This window comes from Podarcis melisellensis (assembly GCF_964234715.1).
Source record: "Podarcis melisellensis genome assembly, chromosome: 13".
Classification (NCBI taxonomy): Eukaryota; Metazoa; Chordata; class Lepidosauria; order Squamata; family Lacertidae; genus Podarcis; species Podarcis melisellensis.
This window is the reverse complement of record NC_138545.1, coordinates 44,983,401-45,002,494: the sequence shown is the minus strand read 5'-3', so window position 1 is coordinate 45,002,494 and position 19,094 is coordinate 44,983,401. Positions and strand designations below refer to the sequence as shown.

Sequence of the window (19,094 nt, the reverse complement as noted above, 5' to 3'; positions counted from 1 at the left end):
GCTCCTCACTTGTCACTCAAGACGACACCACACAAAAACACAAACATGCAAATAAAATGTATTGACACAGGCAGGGCCTTCCTTGCATCTTCCTCCCCTCCCTCGACCACCTCGACTCTCATTTTCCCTTTCACCATCTCTCACACAATGTTCCTTGTTAAAGTTTTCGCAATCCAAGCTCAACCCAATCCACAACTTGTAGAACATTTTTGGGGGAAGAGCGGCACAGGTGCAACTCTTCAAATTCTGAAGGGCGTTTACGCCAAGTCTGGTGTGTCCCGCCAATCTGCCTGAGGATCAATGTTCTTTATCGCAGAGTTGAAAAACCGAGTGCTTTTAACCCACCCCCAACTCCCTCCACCACCAAAAGAGTTACAGACGACACTATCAATAGGAACGTCGTAAAAATGTGGATTAGGCAACTGTGATTTTGATATTTTGCAAGGAGGCCCGCCGTCGGTCGTGAGGATTTTCTGGATAAAATCCGTGCTCAGTTGAGTTTTACCTCAGGCACCAACACTGGTGCTAGCTTTGGCACATGATGGTTTTATTTTATTTTTAAATCACTCTGAGGCAACTTTGCCTCTCGCATCTATGTTGTGTGAATGGTTCCTTACATGGTGGGAACTGGCGCTGTCCATGCCGCACCAAAATGCGTAGAACTGTAGCTCACATGGGGGCCAATAGCTTAGGAAGGCAGTGAAACTGAGATAGCCTCATTGCCTTCAGTAATAGCTTGGGTGTGGTGGTGTGCTTAAAGTCCATTGAGCTGGAGGGGAGAGGGGGTGAGAAGGCACACTTGCAGTTGAATTGTTCAGACTTTGGCCCTCCATTATGGCCCACCATATCCTAAACAGCAGCCTTCACCTGCCTCGCTTTAGCTCAAAACGCCATTTCATCTTATCTTGAAACAGTGCAACAAAAATCCATACAGAAAACAAGAGCGTTCTTATTGTGACGAGTTTTGCCCTTTGGAGTCAAGAAAACTCAGGTGACAGCTTATCTTCCCCCCCCACCCCCACTTTGGTCCTTGAAGTTACGTACATGCAGTTTTAAACTTTTTTTTTTTTTAAAGAGGGCCAAGGGCCTTTAATACCTGTGGCCCGTTAAAAAAACAAACAAAAAAACAGTTGTCTTAAACACACACTCAACACTCATACTCTCACACAATTAAGTCACAAAATAAGGGGGCGTTACTATAAAATTCAAGATTACAGTGTTAATCAGCAAGGCAACAAAGAGCAAAGTTATAGTGCTTTAAGATTGGATGTCTCCTGTATTTATTTATTTTTTTTTAAAAAAAAAAACTTTAGGTACTGAGCACTAAGACAAGTCTGTGTTAAATGTCTAGCACAAAGGGGGAGATATTTTACTGTTCAGGAGGAGTGTTTCAGAACTGTCAGGTGTGGGGGGAGCTGCAAAAAAAAACAACACAAAAAGGAAGGGAATAGGATCATCACTTGCTGTTGCTACAGGTTAATGTTTTCTGGTTTTTCTAAGTGTTTTTGCACATGGGACAAATGCCTTTTCACCTCTCTCTTCCCAAGAGCAGTGGGATAACTTTTTTTTTTAAAAAAAAAAGCTACTGAGCCAGATTCATGCTCCTTGTAGCTTCCTGGAGCACATTAATATTCAGAAGTAGTGCTCTGGAAGATTTAAGGCTGCAACCCTCCATATATTTTTCCTGGGAGAAAGTCTAATTGAGCATAATAGGTCTTCCTTTTGAGGAGGTGTGTGTAAGATGGCACAGCAGAAAGACTTTCTCAGCACATCTCTGAAAATGTCCAATGGCTCCCAGCATTTGGGATCTCGGGAGAGCTCAGCTCAAGTTCTCAGAGAGCACCACGGGTTCATGCGCTTGCGCAGAGGCACACTGAAATGTGCCAGCCTCATCGCTGCTTGCGTAAAATACAAGCCATAAATATTTGTGTGTTCACACAAGTTCCCGGAGAGAGGGAGGAGAAATCTTCTAAACAACTCAGATTTTGGCAAAGGCTTCTGGGGTTAGATAGACCTTACTCAATGTCTGAACAAGGCACTGGCGACAGGGTGGGGTGGAGTAATAATGCAGCATAGAAGTTCTTTACCAAGGCAAGGTTGGTCCCTTGCAGTATTAAACAGGATGAGGTTACAAGAGTTTTGGAATGCCATCCGGAATAAGGCACCAGGCAGCAGCAAGGAGGAAGGCAAGACAGAAAGGAGGCTATATATATATTTTAAAAACACGGAATAGTGAATTTTTGCACCATTTCCCCTCTCTCTGTGGGAGATGGAAGCTCCATGTGTTATGTTATCTTTTTTTCACTTAGCACACCGCAGAGTTGGGAGTCCTGCCGGCAAATGTTGCAATCCTATGCAAACTTACCTTGGAGTAAGTCCCACTGAACTCAGTGGGGCTTACTACTGGGTGAACACACAAGTGACCTGGACTTAGAGGAGAAGAAAGGACTATGTTGGGAGATTCGCAGCCTCAGCAAGCCGGCAGGCAATGTTTGTTCTTCAGTATAGCAGCTCTCCACTGACAGCCCATCTTGCCCTGGTTTGCATTTGACTGATCTGTGAGACAGTAGCTAGCCAGCCGACCTTGCCTTACGAACATACGTTAAGCTGGCTTGTGCTAAGTCAGAATATGGAGCTCCAGTGGCCAGGATTTCACAGCCGGGAGTCTTTTGTGCCATCAATCTTTCCCGACGTCTTTCAACAACAGCTAGCAAGGACTGAACTTGCGACCACCTGCCTGCAGATCATGTGCTCCACTTTTGGCCAATCAGAACCCTAGGGCCCTGTAAGAATTAATCTGATATTTGCAATACCCTTTGCTAAGCGTGGCATGGTAGGACGAAGAATGCTTGACCCATGCTAAATGGCCTTAAATCCAAGTTGCTTGAGAAGATCAGGGGGGGGGGGGAAATGTTCCCAGAATCGGCTCTTTGCAACTTTTGGTTAGAATAATCCTCCTGACTTTCGGTTGTTAAGATCAAGTTACCTTCCGTGCTGATGGCGTAAGAAACCTCCTTGCCTAGCTCACTCGCAGAAATTGCTAATGGACCTGTTTGTTGGGTGTGTGGGTAGCTAAAGGGAACGCCCTGAAAAACGTCGGCATCAGCAACTGCTTCAGCAGCCAAATGCTTGGATGGACTGGGAAAGGCTCTTTTTGGCACTCTCACACGCTGGAGGTGCAAGATTCAAAGTGTTGGTGCTGACCTTTAACGCCCTAAACGGCCTCGGTCCTGTATACCTGAAGGAGCGTTTCCACCCCCATCGTTCAGTCCAGAAACTGAGATCCAGCGCCGAGGGGCTTCTGGCGGTTCCCTCATTGCGAGAAGTGAGGGAAGCAGTTCGAGGGCCTTCTCGGTAGTGGCCCTGTGAAACGGCCTCCCATCAGATGTCAAGGAAATAAGCAGCTATCTTATTTTAAAAGGATATCTGAAGGCAGCCCTGTTTAGGGAAGATTTTAATATTTAATGCTGTATTGTTTTTAACCCTCGATTGGGAGCCGTCCAGAGTGGCTGGGGAAACTCAGCCAGATGGGTGGGGTATAAATAATAAATTATTATTATTATTATAAGGTGTGACGTCTCCGTGCCTCCCGCAACAAGGCCTAAAAGGCAGGGGTGAAGAACTCGCATCCCTCTGTATGTTGCTGGGCGACTGGCCATGCTGGCTGTGACTGATGGGAGTTCTAGCGGGCCTCAGGTTGTCTGTCCCTTCTTACCATAAAGGTAAGGTGGAAACATTCCTGCAGGCAATTCCTGGCCCCAATTTCTGGCACCAAGGGTTCACCGTGAGCCAAAACACAGCCCACGGTTGCCTTCCACTCTCGCTACGGGGCTGGGAAGAGGGGGAAAGGGAAGCAGGGGAAAATGCCCAGGTTTTACTGCTGCGATTCCCTGTGCTCTTTATTCTTTCTTTACGCCAGGCAAAGGCAGAACGCTACCCTCGGAGGTTTGCTGCCTTCGCCAGGTATAAACATAAAGGAAGCAGACTGGGGAAATGAGTTGGATCCGTTTAGTTGGACCTAGAGCAGCTTCCTGGAAGGTGGGCCAGAGCTGACCCCAAGGCAGATACAGCAGTGCTTGGAGGGGAAACTCAAAACTGGCGCAATTTTTAAGGGCCGTATCTACTCCATGTGTCAAGCTACGGAGTGATGCTTTGTGGCCCGAGGACTTAAAAAGGTCGAGAGGTTTGCTGAAATGTTAGAGAGGGGGGGAAAGAAGGCTCCAAGAAGAGATTAGCACACAAGTGGCACAACACAGCTTAAGGCAGCACAGCGACTCATTTTCCACACAGACCACTAACCAAAAGTGACAGGACCGGAAGCAGAAACTCTCTGCTTGTTGCAGACAACTGCTAAATTTCGCTGCCTGTTCTCCCACAGCCTGACAGGAAATGCAAATGTAAAGGGAACATTTAGCCAGCGTGTAATTCTGCTAGCTGTGTTCTGGAAGGCAACCGGCCTGTGCCACGCACCTGAAGGTGCTCTTGCTCTCAAAGAAAAACGACGACCAGGAGTTGCAGCAGGGAAGGGTTTCAGTGTCCCTCCCTCCAGCCAGATTGCCTATAGATTGTTTTCCCCATTCAAACATCCAACCACCAAGTCATGTGCCATTTACATGACCAGGACAGCTGATTCTGCAAGCGATAGCACGGTTTTTGAGATTGCCGACAAGTCAGCTGATTGCAGACTAGTCAGCTGCTTGGCACCGTTGTGTATGTGTCCACACAACCCGATTAAAGCGGGGGGGAAAAACCCAAGGTGTCTCTCAAAAGAAACCTAGGTGCTTTCTGTTGCCTCCTTCACATAACCATTGCAATTGCCAGGGCAGGTTTTTTATTATTATTTAAAAATGGTTTAGATATGCTAAGGCTGCCAGCGTAGCAAATGGACATTTGCGTACTGGAGGAGGTGACAGGATCAAGGGCATGTCTGCATCAAGATAACGCAGAGGAACAATTCTCTGCCTCTCCTCCATTCTTCGTGTCACAGCAGAGCTGAAAAAGTTGGATGCGGCCTGCTTATTAAATTTGCCCATCGGAAGCGGCAGGTTTGAAGCTCCGTTTCCATGGAGACTTTCGATGGCTGCTGTAATAATAATGTGAGTTTTACGTGCTCTAAAGTTATTAGTCACCAGAGGCAGGGGAGGCACTGGGCGGGAAGAGAAGAGGGCTCAGGAGGTGAATTTGGCATGGATTTTGTGGAGTTGTGGGTAGGTTACAAATAAAGGTAAGAGAAGGACCCAGAAATCAAGAGGAAATTTCAGTGGGTGTGTACTTGACTCAGGCACCTGCAAGTTCACATTGGGCCTTGTTATTCCTTTAATGAAGAGTTAATGCTACAAGAGCAGAGATGCAGGATCAATGCAATTCCTCTCTGTGATTACTTTCTATTTATTTACTTTTGAAAGGAGGCCGGCCAGTGCTTTAGAGATGGTGCAAAGCGTTCTGTGAAACCCAGAAGCTTGCATCGCTCCCAGAGGCCACCAACCGACGACAATACATGTGTCTTTTCGGTCCTTACACCACTTATTCCATGAACAGCAGTGAGAGATCTATATGCCCATTCCTGCTTCCATCAAAGGGTCAGACATGGGGAGGGGGGACAGGTTTAAAAAAAAAAAATTAAAAAAAAAATAACACAACCCAAAATACAACAACATGAGGACCTGAGGTCAGACAATCCACCCACGCCTTTCACTTTAGTTCTCTGCTGCTGCTTTGCTTTCGTCCTTCGGTGGTGCTTCGGGAATCAGCACAACTTTCCCAACGTTTTTCTTCTCTTGCATCTGCTTCATGGCATCTACCACCTGCAGGGGGAGAAGGATGAGGGGCTTCATTTTCTTCCTTAAGGGTCTTTCAGCTGGCACTAGTCTTGCCCCCCCCCCCAATACACACACATCAATCCTCTTAGGCGGCAAAGACAATTGTGGGATCTCTCGGAACTGGTCCCCTTGGAACAGGGTCAAAAATCCATCTGCAATGTTGGTCAGCCAGATACAACACCCAAAGGGAGATTGGCCCTCCCCAACATCAGAGAAACAGAGGATTTTCAGCCTTGGATTAATGAACGCTTCATGAATTTGTGCAGTCCTTGAAAGCTATTCAGATAGCTGTAGCTTTTGCAGCATCTACTACCAACAAACTCAGCCAGTTTGCAATTCAATGTGTGAGCGTTTCCTTTTTACCATTGCAGAATTACTGCTAATAAAAAGGTAAAGGGCTCCTGGATGGTTAAGTAAGTCCAGTCAAAGGCGACTATGGGGTTGTGGCGCTCATCTCGCTTTCAGGCTGAGGGAGCCGGCGTTTGTCCACAGACAGCTTTCCGGGTCATTTGGCCAGCATGACTAAACCGCTTCTGGCGCAATGGGACACCGTGACGGAAACCAGAGTGCACGGAAATGCCGTTTACCTTCCCACCGCAGTGGTACGTATTTATCTACTCGCACTGGCGTGCTTTCGAACTGCTAGGTTGGCAGGAGCTGGGACAGAGCAATGGGAGCTCACCCCATTGTGGGGATTTGAACCACCAACCTTCCCGTCGGCAAGTCCAAGTTGCTCAGTGGTTTAGAACATGGCGCCACCCACGGCCCTTACCAACTGCTAATGAACCACCCTAACAGCAGAAAGGAATGTTGCATTCAGCAGCTATCAAATCTCTCCTAGACCAGGCATGTCCAAAGTCCGTTTCGGGGGCCTAATCTGGCCCATCGGTCAGTTTAATCCGGCCCCTGTGGCAGTTTATTTCCTGGGGTAAAATCCTTAAAAAACCTCAACAACTTCAATCCTAAAAAAAGCTCAACAAGGTTAACAACTTTGGTCGGCCCTCAAGGCCCTTCATTTCATCAAATCTTGTTTCGGATGTTTGTATGTGATGCCAATAAAAAGTTTGATGATGATCAAATCTGGCCCTCTTTGAAAAAAGTTTGGACACCACTGTCTAGACTCTTTTGATTCTATAATTCCTTAACCCTTTTTGGAAACTGATTTCAAGGAACAGGAGCTTTTTACAGCTCAGATGCAGCAAAGGAGGGGTGGTTTTTTCCCCCTTTCCACTCCACATGTTTTCAGCTTACTTAAAAGTGGCTGGAATCCCTTGTTACTGTGTGCATCAGAATGCATAGCCAGGAGGCAATAGAAGGAGGTAATCTCAGGAGAAAACCGCCCCCATCCTTGCCCCCTTTCTGGTTCGCCTGCCTCTCTTCTTCCCCCCACCCCCAATAAGAGATTCCCAAGCAGGAATCATAAGCAACTGGGCCAAATCTCCAAAACACTTCGAAAGCACACCAGTGCAAGTAGATAAATAGGTTCCACTGTGGTGGGAAGGTAAACGGCATTTCCGTGCGCTCTGGTTTCCGTCACTGTGTCCCGTTCATTTCCCAAGCCAGTTTTCAGTGTCAGGTCTTGGAACACGTAAGGCAACAAGGCCAGGAGATCTCTAAGCAAGGGTTCAGCGCCTGGGAGCCTCTTTTAAAAGGCTCAGCCCTGCAAGAGGCAAACGCCAAGACTGGGAAGAGTGGTTGTGACAGAGAATCAGACCGTTGGGTCTATCCAACTCAGTGCTGCCTACATCTGAACTAGGGGTTCTCTTGCAGTCCTGCCTGCAAATGCAAAGGATTGAACCTTTTGTGAAAATAAAAACCACACAATGAACTTACTCACTAAAGCCCAGCACTAGATTTGCTGGGGTTGGGTTTGTCCCTTGTTCCTTCTCTCTCTCAATGAGCAGCAAATACACATGTGATCTAATGACTCAACTTATTTCTTCACTCCCTCCCCACATCACCCCGCCTCATGACTAAACACAAAGTCATGCAGTGAAAGGCTTTGTTCGAAATCACCCTGCTCACCACACTAGGGCTGAGCGATAACTGGTTATCAGTATCGCACATAGATGTCAACTTCAGATTTGAAAATAAGGGATCAGCAGCCTCGAAAATAAGGGATCAGCAGCCTCACCTGTCCTGGGGACAGTCTACGGGATATCTAACAATCTGGGATAGGAGCGGGAAACGACGCTGGAATAAGGGAATTTCCCGCAAAAAAAGGGAAGGTTGGCAGCTATGGTATCGCAACGTACCACCAGCAGGACATCGCAATATATCGGTATCTGACGATATCTGAAATAAGGAAGGAACTATATAGAGGCGAACAGGACAATGTCCTGACGACTACTAGTACTTAGGGGTCCAAAATGGTTAAATGACAACATTCTCAATCGACACATACTCCGTTTCATCAGCAGGCAAGGCAAAATGCATCCCAACAGGACTTTGGGTTTTGGGCTTGGCTACCAAATTCAGGGGAATCCAAAGTACGGTGTTGAGTCATAGTGAAAAAAAATAATCTGGGACTACCAGGCTGCCAGTAGGCGTGCTAGGAGGCAGAAGTGGCAGCAGCCTGGCAGCAGGGGCACAATAATCAGCAGCCTGCGAAGCATTGCCATGGCAGTGGGTGACAGAGGCAGCCTGCAAGGCCTTGGCATGGCAGTGGCAATAGTGGCGGCCTGTGAGGCCTTGCAGTGGCAGCAGGAGACAGCGGCAGAAACTGAGGCCTCACTGAGGTGGGCCGCCACAGCTTCTGCCACCGCCTCCCACTACCACCAGGAGGACTTGCAGGCCGCTGCCACTCCTGCTACCAAATCCTGCCGCCACTGCAAGGCCTCTCAGGCCAGTGCCGTTACTGCTTCCACTTCCCATTGCCACCGCAAGGCCTTGCAGCCCGCTGCCGCCACTTCCCGCCACTGCTGCGAGTCCTCGCAGGCCGCCGCTACTGCCGCCACTCTCTATCACCGCCGCAAGGCCTCGCAGGCTGTCCCTGTTTGTGCTGCTGCTGCGAGGCCTTGCAGGCTGCCACCGCTACTGCCGCCATCTCCCGTCACCGCTGTGAAGCCTCGCAAGCCACCACCTGTGCATAGCTGTCAAGTGTCCCTTATTTGGTGGGACAGTCCCTTATCCCAGCACCGTGTCCCGCTGCTGTCCCTTATTGATGATGTGGCTTAAATTTCCCGGGTTTCAAATGAAGCCGCTCCTCTCCCTCCCTCCCTGCCGGCCAGGGAGGAGGGAGGCTCCAACTGGGTTGCTTGGCTGCGTTGCTCACCCAATAAGGAGTCTAAGAACGACTGGGGGAGTGGAGCTTGCATGCCTTGTGCCAATCAAATCGGCCACATTGCCTGGGGACTCGCCTTTGCTCAGCGCTTCCCAGCGGACAGGTGACGGTGGTTTTCCTTGCTGCCTCCCCTTTGTCGGGTTGCTGTGTTGTGGGAACCACCGCTTGAGGCTTCGTTTGGCTGCTGGCTGGGCTTTCTGCCTTTGGCTCGGAGGGGCTCAGAAGTTGAACATACCTGTGCCCGGAAAATCCCTTATTTTGGCTGCTGATCCCTTATTGTTGAGGCTGCTGGTCCCTTATTTTCAAATCTGCAAGTTGACAGCTATGCACCTGTGCCTCCCTGAAGCTAATTTCTCATCCTCTCTCTTCTAAGAAACCAGGGAGGAGGGGAGCTGGTCGCAGCAACAGACTCTTCCCAGTCTGTTTCATCTCTGACTCCCCCCCCCCCCGATTCAGCCTCTACTTCTTATTCTGGACTTCTATCTGCCACAGAGTCTCCCAGCTCACTAAACCCTGTTGCCTCTTCAGCCTCCGAGACCTCCTCCTCCCAGTCTTCTCCATCTTCTCCCTCTGTCCCACCACCCATCCCCGGTCTCTGAGTCTTCTTCCCTGGGGGGGTGGGTTCCCCAGCTAGTTTCTCCCACCATTCCCCTGCGTTCAACCAGTCCGTAACAGTAAGATGCAATCCCCATAATTCCTTGAGGGAACCAGTGTGTGTTGAAATGCCGTATTGTGTGGCCGGGACCCTAGTCTACGCCACTTCCTGAAGATGAACGCTAAAATGCTCCCCCCCCCCCTTGACTTTCTCATCTCCAGGCTGCACATCCCCCTGCTATTACAACTCTTTCCTCACAAGGCTCTGTTTCCAGCTTCCTCAACATTGTGGTCACCCTCCTCTGGAAACACAACACAGTTTAGCAACGTCTTTTTGTTATATGTGGCACACCCAGATCCACAACGCAACCTGAAGAGAGCAGAACCATTGTTCCCCGCGTGATCTGGAGACTGTGCTGCTTTTAAGGTGCTGGTTTTAACCTTTAAAGCCCTATACAGCCTAGGACCCTCGTACCTACGGGACCGCCTCTCCTGGTATGTCCCACAGAGAAACTTACGGTCTTCAAATAAAAACATCTTGAAGGTCCCAGGCCACAGAGAGATTAGGCTGGCCTCAACTAGAGCCAGGGCTTTTTCGGCTGTGGCCCCGATCTGGTGGAACGCTCTGTCACAAGAGACTAGGGCCCTGCGGGACTTGACATCTTTCCGCAGGGCCTGCAAGACTGAGCTGTTCCACCAGGCCTTTGGCCAGGGCACAGCCTGCCTCCCTCCTTTGGCAATCTTCGCGGAGCTCTGGCCCAATGGTTGCCAGTGGTTTGTTTTGAATTAATTTTATAATGAATGATTTTAGAGTGTTGTGTTGCACTGTTGTACTGTTTTATTGTTGTTAGCCGCCCTGAGCCTGGGCTTTGGCTGGGGAGGGTGGGATATAAATTATTATTATTATTATTATTATTATTATTATTATTATTATTATTATTAACACAGCCTAAGATTGTGTTAGCCTTTTTAGCTGCTGCATCTCGCTGCTGGCTCCTGTTCAGCTTCACACCTAAAGCCCCATAATCGCTTTGCATGTGTACCAGCCAGGTCCCAACCACCCCCATCCTATAGGCCTACCTGTGATTTCCTGCAGCTAAACGGAGGGCCTCCCTTTTATCTCCACTGAACAGCCAAAGCCCTGAAATCACACCTATAAACCGATCGTGTTAAGCACGCGAAGAGCCCGTTGCGCTGCCGCCCACACTCACCTGATCAAAGGGCCAAACGGAGTCCACCTTGGGCTTGATTTTGCCTTGGTTGTAGAGGGCAATCAGCTTGTTCACCACACTGGTCAAGAGCTCCACCTCCTCATCTAGGTAGCCCAGGTGGTAGCCGCAGACGGCCTTGTTGAGATGCAGGAGCTGCAAGGCATTGATGCTGAACTGGTTCCACCAGGTCTTAGCCATCGCCATCAGGTTCTTCCTCTGCCCTGTTACCAAGTTGGCTACACCTGCCAAGCGGAAAGTTGCATCATTTAGCAACTGCCTGGGTGCTGCTGCAGAGCAGCCAGGGTGTCTTGTTTTATATATATGTAAATTTGTATTAACTTTTCTGTTTTACAATTTAGAATACTCATTTAAACAGCCTTAAAATAATGACTTCCCTTCTTCTCTTTCCAAGATTCGTTTTGCAAATCTTAAATCCCTGCATATTTTACATAAACTAAACCATTCAGTATTCCATTATTGCATCCATCGAAACTTATTTACACTGTTGAATTTACCTTAATGCCGCCAACATTTTCAAGTGTACACAATTTCCCCCCATATATTCAATAAACATTTTCCAATCTTTTCTAAACGTACGGTATGTTCTTCTTGTTCTCTTATTTAGGTCTGAAAGCTGCACATATTCCGTCAGCTTCAGTTGCCATTCTTCTTTAGTTGGGACTTCGCTCGTTTTACATTTTTGGGCTAACAAAACTTGGGCCGCAGTACAGTGGTACCTCGGGTTAAGAACTTAATTCGTTCTGGAGGTCCGTTCTTAACCTGAAGCACCACTTTAGCTAATGGGGCCTCCCGCTGCCGCCACACAATTTCTGTTCTCATCCTGAAGCAAAGTTCTTAACCCAAGGTACTATTTCTGGATTAGCAGAATCTGTAACCTGAAGCATCTGTAACCCGAGGTACCACTGTAGTAGCATACAGCGGCCAGGATGTCTTGGAAGGTTAACTCTATTCTCCTACACAGGCAACCTCAGTCAAGTCTAGCTGAGCAATTAGCCTCTCCCAGACCATGACTTTAAGAACAGGAAAAGCAGCTGGGAAGGGAGGATTTAAAAAAAAAAAAAAAAAAAAAACCACGATTTTATAAATTGTGCGTCTTTGTTTCTCAATTTGTTCCTTTTACATGATTCTGCATGCATTGTGGTATTTTATGCATTGTGGCTTGCAGTTATCTTCGTTGGTCATCGTTTAGCAATTACCACTGTAATTGTTCCGAGTGAATGTCTGCTTAATTATTATTTGCTGGTGTTTCGAGAGTTAATTTTGTTGTGTGCTATTACACAAGAGTTGCTTAGGGGCAACTGACAAAGCATTCTGCATGTGCTCAAAGCCGCTGTCTCACACTGGATCATTTTCTTAGGCACAGGCTGAAATCTTCAACTTTGTTGTTCTTGTTTAGTCGTTTAGTCGTGTCCAACTCTTCGTGACCCCCTGGACCAGAGCACGCCAGCCACTCCTGTCTTCCACTGCCTCCCGCAGTTTCGTCAGACTCATGTTTGTAGCTTCGAAGACACTATCCAACCATCTCGTCCTCTGTCGTCCCCTTCTCCTTGTGGCCTCCATCTTTCCCAACATCAGGGTCTTAATCTTCAACTAGGAAAAACTAAACCCATGCTTGGAAGAGCATGTGAATGTAAACCCTTTGCATGTATTCTTCCTTAGCTATATGCCCTGCTAGTAAAGGCCTTGGAATATTTTAACAAGTGCTTGGACATGGCCTTAATCTCAAGAAAAGCGTCAGTATTGCACATGATTTGGTTTCCGAGGTGCAATTTAGCTACTCTGCCCAAAGTGGAGGCAGACTATTTCTGCAGCACTCAGGTCCCCAGCCCCACAGGGCTTCAAAGGCCAAGGACCTACACATCCCCCCTCCAGAACAATGGGGCCCTGAGCTATACCAGTACCTCCCCTCTTTTGCAACTGAGCTTCAGTTTATCGCCCTTATCTAGTTCGTTACTGATAGCCAATTCAAGGCTTCCTGTGCCTCGCCAGAATTAGATGTCAAGGAGAGATGGAGCGAGGTGACCTGGAGTTTTGAAGGCGGCCGTCATTAGTACCTGCCGACACTCCAGATCCCCAGGTGATCTCACTTGGTGGTTTCATGTGACTGAAAGGCAGCACAAGGAATAAACCACAAGGCACAATAGCCAGAAGGAAGGGTAACAGGAGGCTTCTAGTAACATTTCCTGGAAGTGGCCATCCAGGAAGATAGAGCTACTGGAACTCAGTGGCCCTGAACCACAGAAGGATAACATGGGCAAAGATGCCCATAGCCACTGAGAGACTTAGCAGTACCAGCTGTGAGGGCCTTGTAGCATTTCCCTCACTGCGAGAAGTGAAGTTACTGGGAACCGGGCAGAGGGCCTTCTCGGTAGTGGCACCCTCCCTGTGGAATGCCCTCCTGTCAGATGTCAAGGAAATAAATGACTGCAGTCGTAAACTGGAGGTCGAACGGAATCCGTTCCAGAAGTCCGTTCGACTTCCAAAACATTCGAAAAGCAAATCACGGCTTCTGATTGGCTAATCGGGTTCCAAAAAGAACATTCGCAAACCAGAACAAATACAGTTGTACCAGGGCGTTCGACAACCAAGGTACAACTGTATTTGGCTTTTAGAAAACATCTGAAGGTAGCCCTGTTCTGCAAAGTCGTATTGTGTTTTTATTATTCTGTTGGGAGCAGCCCAGTCAGATGGGCAGCATACAATTATTATTATTATTATTATTATTATTATTATTATTATTATTATTATTATTCTCCACCCTCCTTCTCCCAATGTAGGCCATCTATGTCAAAATCAGGCTGAAACAAATTTAGGTTTTGTAATGAATTCATAACCATAAACGGCAGCCTGGTATGTGGGGTCTTTACACTGCAGAACTGGAAATGACAGTGACCTTTTTTGGAACACCATGTTGGCGTCTGCAAAGGCCTGCAACTTTCAACTCTGAAACTTCTAGATGGCCACCCCGGGGTTGCAAGATTCTGATCTCGGCTGCCAGTTCGACTGTGTAAAGGCTTTGTCTGTGAGCACAGAATTACAGTGTGCTCTCTGCCGGAAGCAGGGGGAGAGAAGTATTCAACAGCTTTGGTGTTTGACTCCCACATGCCACAAAGCTTCTGTTCCAGCTGCAGGGTGCTCAGTTGACTCAGATCAAGGGGGATGTGCTTCAAAGGCTCTTTTGGAGATAGAAAGATGGGAGCTTTTGGTCTGACCCCAGGAAGCCAGTCCTTGTCCATTTCCATTTCTCAGGCTCCAGAGGCTGAGCCTTGAGCATTGCAAACTGGTTCCAGCGCAGAGCTGAGCTCCACATCTAAAGCGCAGCATTCTGCACCTGCGCAGAGGCATTTTCTTATCCGAAGATTTGTATTTTGCGCTTTGGGATTCAAAAGATTCCAGGGCTGGATGGAGCCTCAATTAAATTTTCTTTACTCACCATAGGTGACCAGTTTCCCCATTGGCTTCAGGAGATTAAAGCCTTTTGTGGTATCTGAACCCCCCAGAGGGTCTAAGACGACGTCTACACCTAACAAGACAAAGAGAGAAAGTTGCCGTTACAAAAGATTAATAAGGACCTTCCAGTATTCAGGAACAAATGTCCAGTTCCACGTCTGAAATATCAGTTTCTTGACAGTTGTAAACATATTTCCGTTAGGGGAACATTCCAAAAAATGCAGAAGGGAAAATCCTGATCTTTTTTAATATTAAAAAGACTATAATGTGATGTGTTCCCTTGGCCAAATTTAAACAGCACTCTAGCCTAATGAAAGGAAAGAGTGCTTTTATCTCCAGGCCTCTTGTTTTTAATCAGCAGAATTAATTGCTTAATTTAAATTACTACGATTAATTATCCCCTGAACAGCTTTACAAATCAGAATAATTATTAAAAAAACCTTGGTGGAGTTTTGCAACAATTCGGCTGAAAACCACGTCGCAAGCAGAAACCCGGCGATGGAGATAATGATAATTATTGTTAATTTATCATTATTATTTATTGAATATGTTGGTTGCTTTCTCTTGCCCAGGGTAACCCCAAAGCGACGTTCAACCAATCCAACAGGCAGGCAGGCAGACAATAAACCCCACATAGGTACGTTAAAACCAGGAGGAAGAGAATTTTTTAAAGAACAACCCATACACTTCTAAAAGGCCACAGATAGTTAAGGGGCAAAGGTCTAGTTACATGGAGGAAAGTGATTGCCTGCTGCACCCTGGTTCCAGAGCTCTCTGCCTCTGCTCTTGTTACTGACCTTTGGGGGAGATTTTCCGGACTTCTGCCACATAATCAGCTGTCCGGTAGTCAATCGGGTGGGTGACCCCATTCTCCTTGAGCATTTCATGTTTGGAGGCAGAAGCTGTACCAAAAACAGTGACGTTCTCCACAGTTTTGCAGAGCTGGACAGCTGCAGTCCCCACGCCGCCTGGAAGAAGGAAACAGAGGCAAGTGAAGTCGCGCATTGTGGCGCCACTGGCAGCCAAGGTCCTCGTTCAATTCTATCCCAACATGGGAAATATTCTCTCCACTCGCTGCCAAATTCAGTAGGCAGTAGCTGCTCCGTTGGCCCATACAGAAGACGACACGGATTGGCTTATGAAGAGCCAAGGAAAAGTTGGCTTCACAGAAGTGCATCAGCGTTCATCGCTTCCCGAGCCTAAACCTGCCTAAGTTAAGATGCATCAGAGATGTTCTCTCTGGTAATACCAAATGAAAAATGCTTCAAGGGAATATGTATGCCAGGAACTGGGTCCTCACAGGGCCCCCACCCCTGAAATTTGGATCGAAAGAAGCATATTTTAGCCAATAGAATAAGTTGCGGGTTGCAGTTGTGGCGCTCACAACCATTTCTCCAGTTTGCACGCATTCCCACAGGCCCCCAAAGATTGGCGGCCTCTGATCTATGCTATCGAATTAAGCTAGTTTGAGAACCACGGCAATTAAACACTTTGGCAAAGACTAGGAGGTCCCGTTCTATTGCGCAACGGCTGCGCTCACACGTCAACAAGATACATGAGCAGAAGGCTGGTGCGCATAGCGTGTTTTCACTCTTTCTATGGTGCTACCAGGTCAAGAAGCCAGATCAGTGCGATGTCTGAACCTGGAATTGTGGTTTCTTTCTCCGTAACAAGCCAGGATTTCACAAGTCTACACAGCAGCTAAGCCTGGGTCGTGACCCCAGCTTGTTAGGGAGAAACAAACCATGACCCCAGCTTTGACCAAGCGGCCTTGTGACATATGGGGAAAGGGTGGGTGGTATGAAGAGAACCTTGCACACTATCTTGGGGAGAAGGGAGGATACAAATGTAATAAATACATTCGTAGTACAGGAAGACAAGCAGGAAGTCAAGGACCACTCTGGAAGTTCCTCTTTCATTGATCTATAGCTTCCTACTGCAGAGGGGGAAATCCTTGGTTACCTGCTGCCATGTGGACCAGGACGCTCTGGTTGGGTCGCAGGTTGCCGAAGTCAAAGAGGACCATATAGGCGGTGATGTAGTTGACCAAAAAGGCAGCTGCTTCCTCAAAACTCATCCCTTCCGGCATGGGGAATGTCTGGTTGGCTTGGACGGTCACAATTTCCTGCCAGAGCCCCGACCTGGCCATCACCATCACCTTCTCACCTACCTGGGACAGGAGAGAGAAGAGGACAATCAGGGATGCTGGACTCAAGCCCAAATGGAAGACCATCACAAGCTAGTCATCGGATACGGAATCTTCATCTCTCTGGGTGTTGATGGGCTGCACATTAACCCTGACTATTGAACATGCTGGGACGCGGGTGGCGCTGTGGGTTAAACCACAGAGCCTAGGACTTGCCGATCAGAAGGTCGGCGGTTCGAATCCCCGCGATGGGGTGAGCTCCCGTTGCTCAGTCCCTGCTCCTGCCAACCTAGCAGTTCAAAAGCACGTCAAAGTGCAAGTAGATAAATAGGGACCACTCCGGCGGGAAGGTAAACGGCGTTTCCGTGTGCTGCTCTGGTTTGCCAGAAGCAGCTTAGTCATGCTGGCCACATGACCCGGAAGCTGTACGCCGGCTCCCTTGGCGAATGAAGTGAGATGAGCGCCACAACCCCAGAGTCGGCCACGATTGGCCTAATGGTCATGGCTCCCTTTACCTTTACCTTTTATTGGCCATGCGGGCTGCGGTAGATAACCTTTTAGAGCCCAGAGGGCCTCCCTGGCCATCTCCCAGAGGTGTGTGCTGGTGGTGGGCGGGGCCAGGGAAAAACTGGGCGGGGCCATGGGTGTGACTTCTCTTTGCATGGTAAAAGTCAGAGGTTTTCAGCACACGCCCCACACCTCTCTCTTTGCATCATCACAACACAAGGACACAAAGCCTGGCCAGCCAGGCAAACACATTTGCGGAGAGTGGTGTAGCTAAGAAAGTCTCAAAGGCCAGACAGAGAGACCTGGAGGGGCACACGCTGCCCCTGAGCCCCACCATTGCCCTAAGGTTACCAGACAACCCCAGATTTACAAATCAGTCCCCGTACAAAATCCATTCAATTTGAAACGTATCCCCGGATTAAAAAAATATGGTAACCTTAAAGGTAAAGGGGACCCATGACCATTAGGTCCAGTTGTGGACGACTCTGGGGTTGAGGCACTCATCTCACTCTATAGGCCAAGGGAGCCGGCGTTTGTCCACAGACAGCTTCCGGGTCATGTGGCCAGCATGACTAAGCCACTTCTGGCGAACCAGAGCAGTGCAGGGAAACACCGTTTACCTTCCCGCCAGAGTGGTACCTATTTATCTACTTGCACTTTGACGTGCTTTCGAACTGGAAGCGCAGCGTGCCTTCTCCTCTGTTCCCGGACCTGTCCTAAGGCTTGCGGTGGGAGGTCCGGGAACAGAGGACAAGGCGCGAAGGGCTTCTCCTCTGTTCCCGGGGCTTGCGGTGGGAGGAGGGTTTTTCCTCCCCACCGCCAACATTCAGAACAGCATTCTGAATGTTGGCGGTGGGGAGGAAAGCCCTCCTCCCACCGCAAGCTTTCAGGACAGGTCCGGGAACAGAGGGGAAGGTGCGCAGCGCTTCTCCTCTGTTCCCAGACCTGTCTTGAAGACTTGCGGTGGGAGGAAGGTTTTCCTCCCCACCGCCAACATTCAGAAGGCTGTTCTGAAGGCTGGCGGTGGGAAGAAAAGCCCTTCTCCCCCGCCAGCCTTCAGAAGAGTTCCCGCAGGGCTCCCCAAGCTGCGAATGTCTGCCCCGCGCGAGGGGCGCTCTGCTTAAGCGCGAGGGGCGCTCTGCTATCCGCAGCTTGGAGAGCCCTCTGGACCTCTTCTGAAGGCCGGCGGGGGGCAAAAGTCTTTGTCCCCCCTGCCTGCCTTCCCGGGGGCTTTTAAATCGCCCCGGGACAGGGGAGAATTCTCCGCTGTCCCGGGAAGGCAGGCGGGGGGAAGCAAAGACTTTCGCCCCCCGCCGGCCTTCAGAAGAGGTCGGGGGACAGACTGTCCCCGGACCTGGTCTGAAGGCGGTTTCCATAGGAACGCATTGATTGATTTTCAATGCATTCCTATGGGAAACCGTGCTTCGCAAGACGAAAAACTCGCAAGACGAAAAGACTTGCGGAACGAATTAATTTCGTCTTGCGAGGCACCACTGTAGCAGAAAACCATGGAGAATTATATGTGTCTCAGCCTTAAGAGTTGTCAGGAGACCCCTATTTGCCCCACCGCGAGCTACAATTGCCAGAGTAGTTTCACAGTCAATCCCTCTTCCCAGAGAACTGTGAGAATTAGGGTAAACTCACGGCACCCTTAACAAACTACAGTTCTGCTTTAAATGTATAGTACAAATGGGTCTCGCCTTACAAGCGAGGATGGAAACAGCTGCTCATGTTCAGTATAAATTCTACAACTTGTTAAAAAGGATCTTGGCCCTTTGGGTTGTGGAGCGAGCGGGTGAGAGATAAACACCTGCAACATTACGTTTCCTCACATCCTTCAGAAATACATGTAGCTGCATCATTCTGAAGGGAAGGGAAAATTCTTCGTAATGCATAACCGTTGTTTGGAATGCAGAGCTCTGGGTGATATTTTCTGGATTAGAGGGCTAGATTGAAAAGTGGAAAATAAGTCCAGAGAGCCAAGCGCATCGTCTCCACCCGCCAGAAACTGCAGACCAACACCCGAGGTTGAGCACGGTCGACCATTATGTTAATTTCAGGTA

At 48.5% G+C, this 19,094-nt stretch overlaps 1 protein-coding gene across 1 annotated transcript in view; it reads right to left on the bottom strand.

The window, feature by feature from the left end:
- Positions 1 to 4,840: 4,840 nt before the first annotated feature.
- VAT1 (vesicle amine transport 1) overlaps positions 4,841 to 19,094 on the bottom strand; it is a 35,842-nt gene continuing 21,588 nt past the window's right edge. Inside the window, exons 2-6 of the mRNA XM_081884268.1 lie at positions 16,341 to 16,548; positions 15,176 to 15,346; positions 14,362 to 14,451; positions 10,908 to 11,149; positions 4,841 to 5,804 (exon numbers count right to left, since the gene is read on the bottom strand). Coding sequence (XP_081740394.1) covers positions 5,697 to 5,804; positions 10,908 to 11,149; positions 14,362 to 14,451; positions 15,176 to 15,346; positions 16,341 to 16,548 — 819 coding nt within the window. The 3' untranslated portion in view covers positions 4,841 to 5,696. The remainder of the gene's footprint in view (positions 5,805 to 10,907; positions 11,150 to 14,361; positions 14,452 to 15,175; positions 15,347 to 16,340; positions 16,549 to 19,094) is intronic.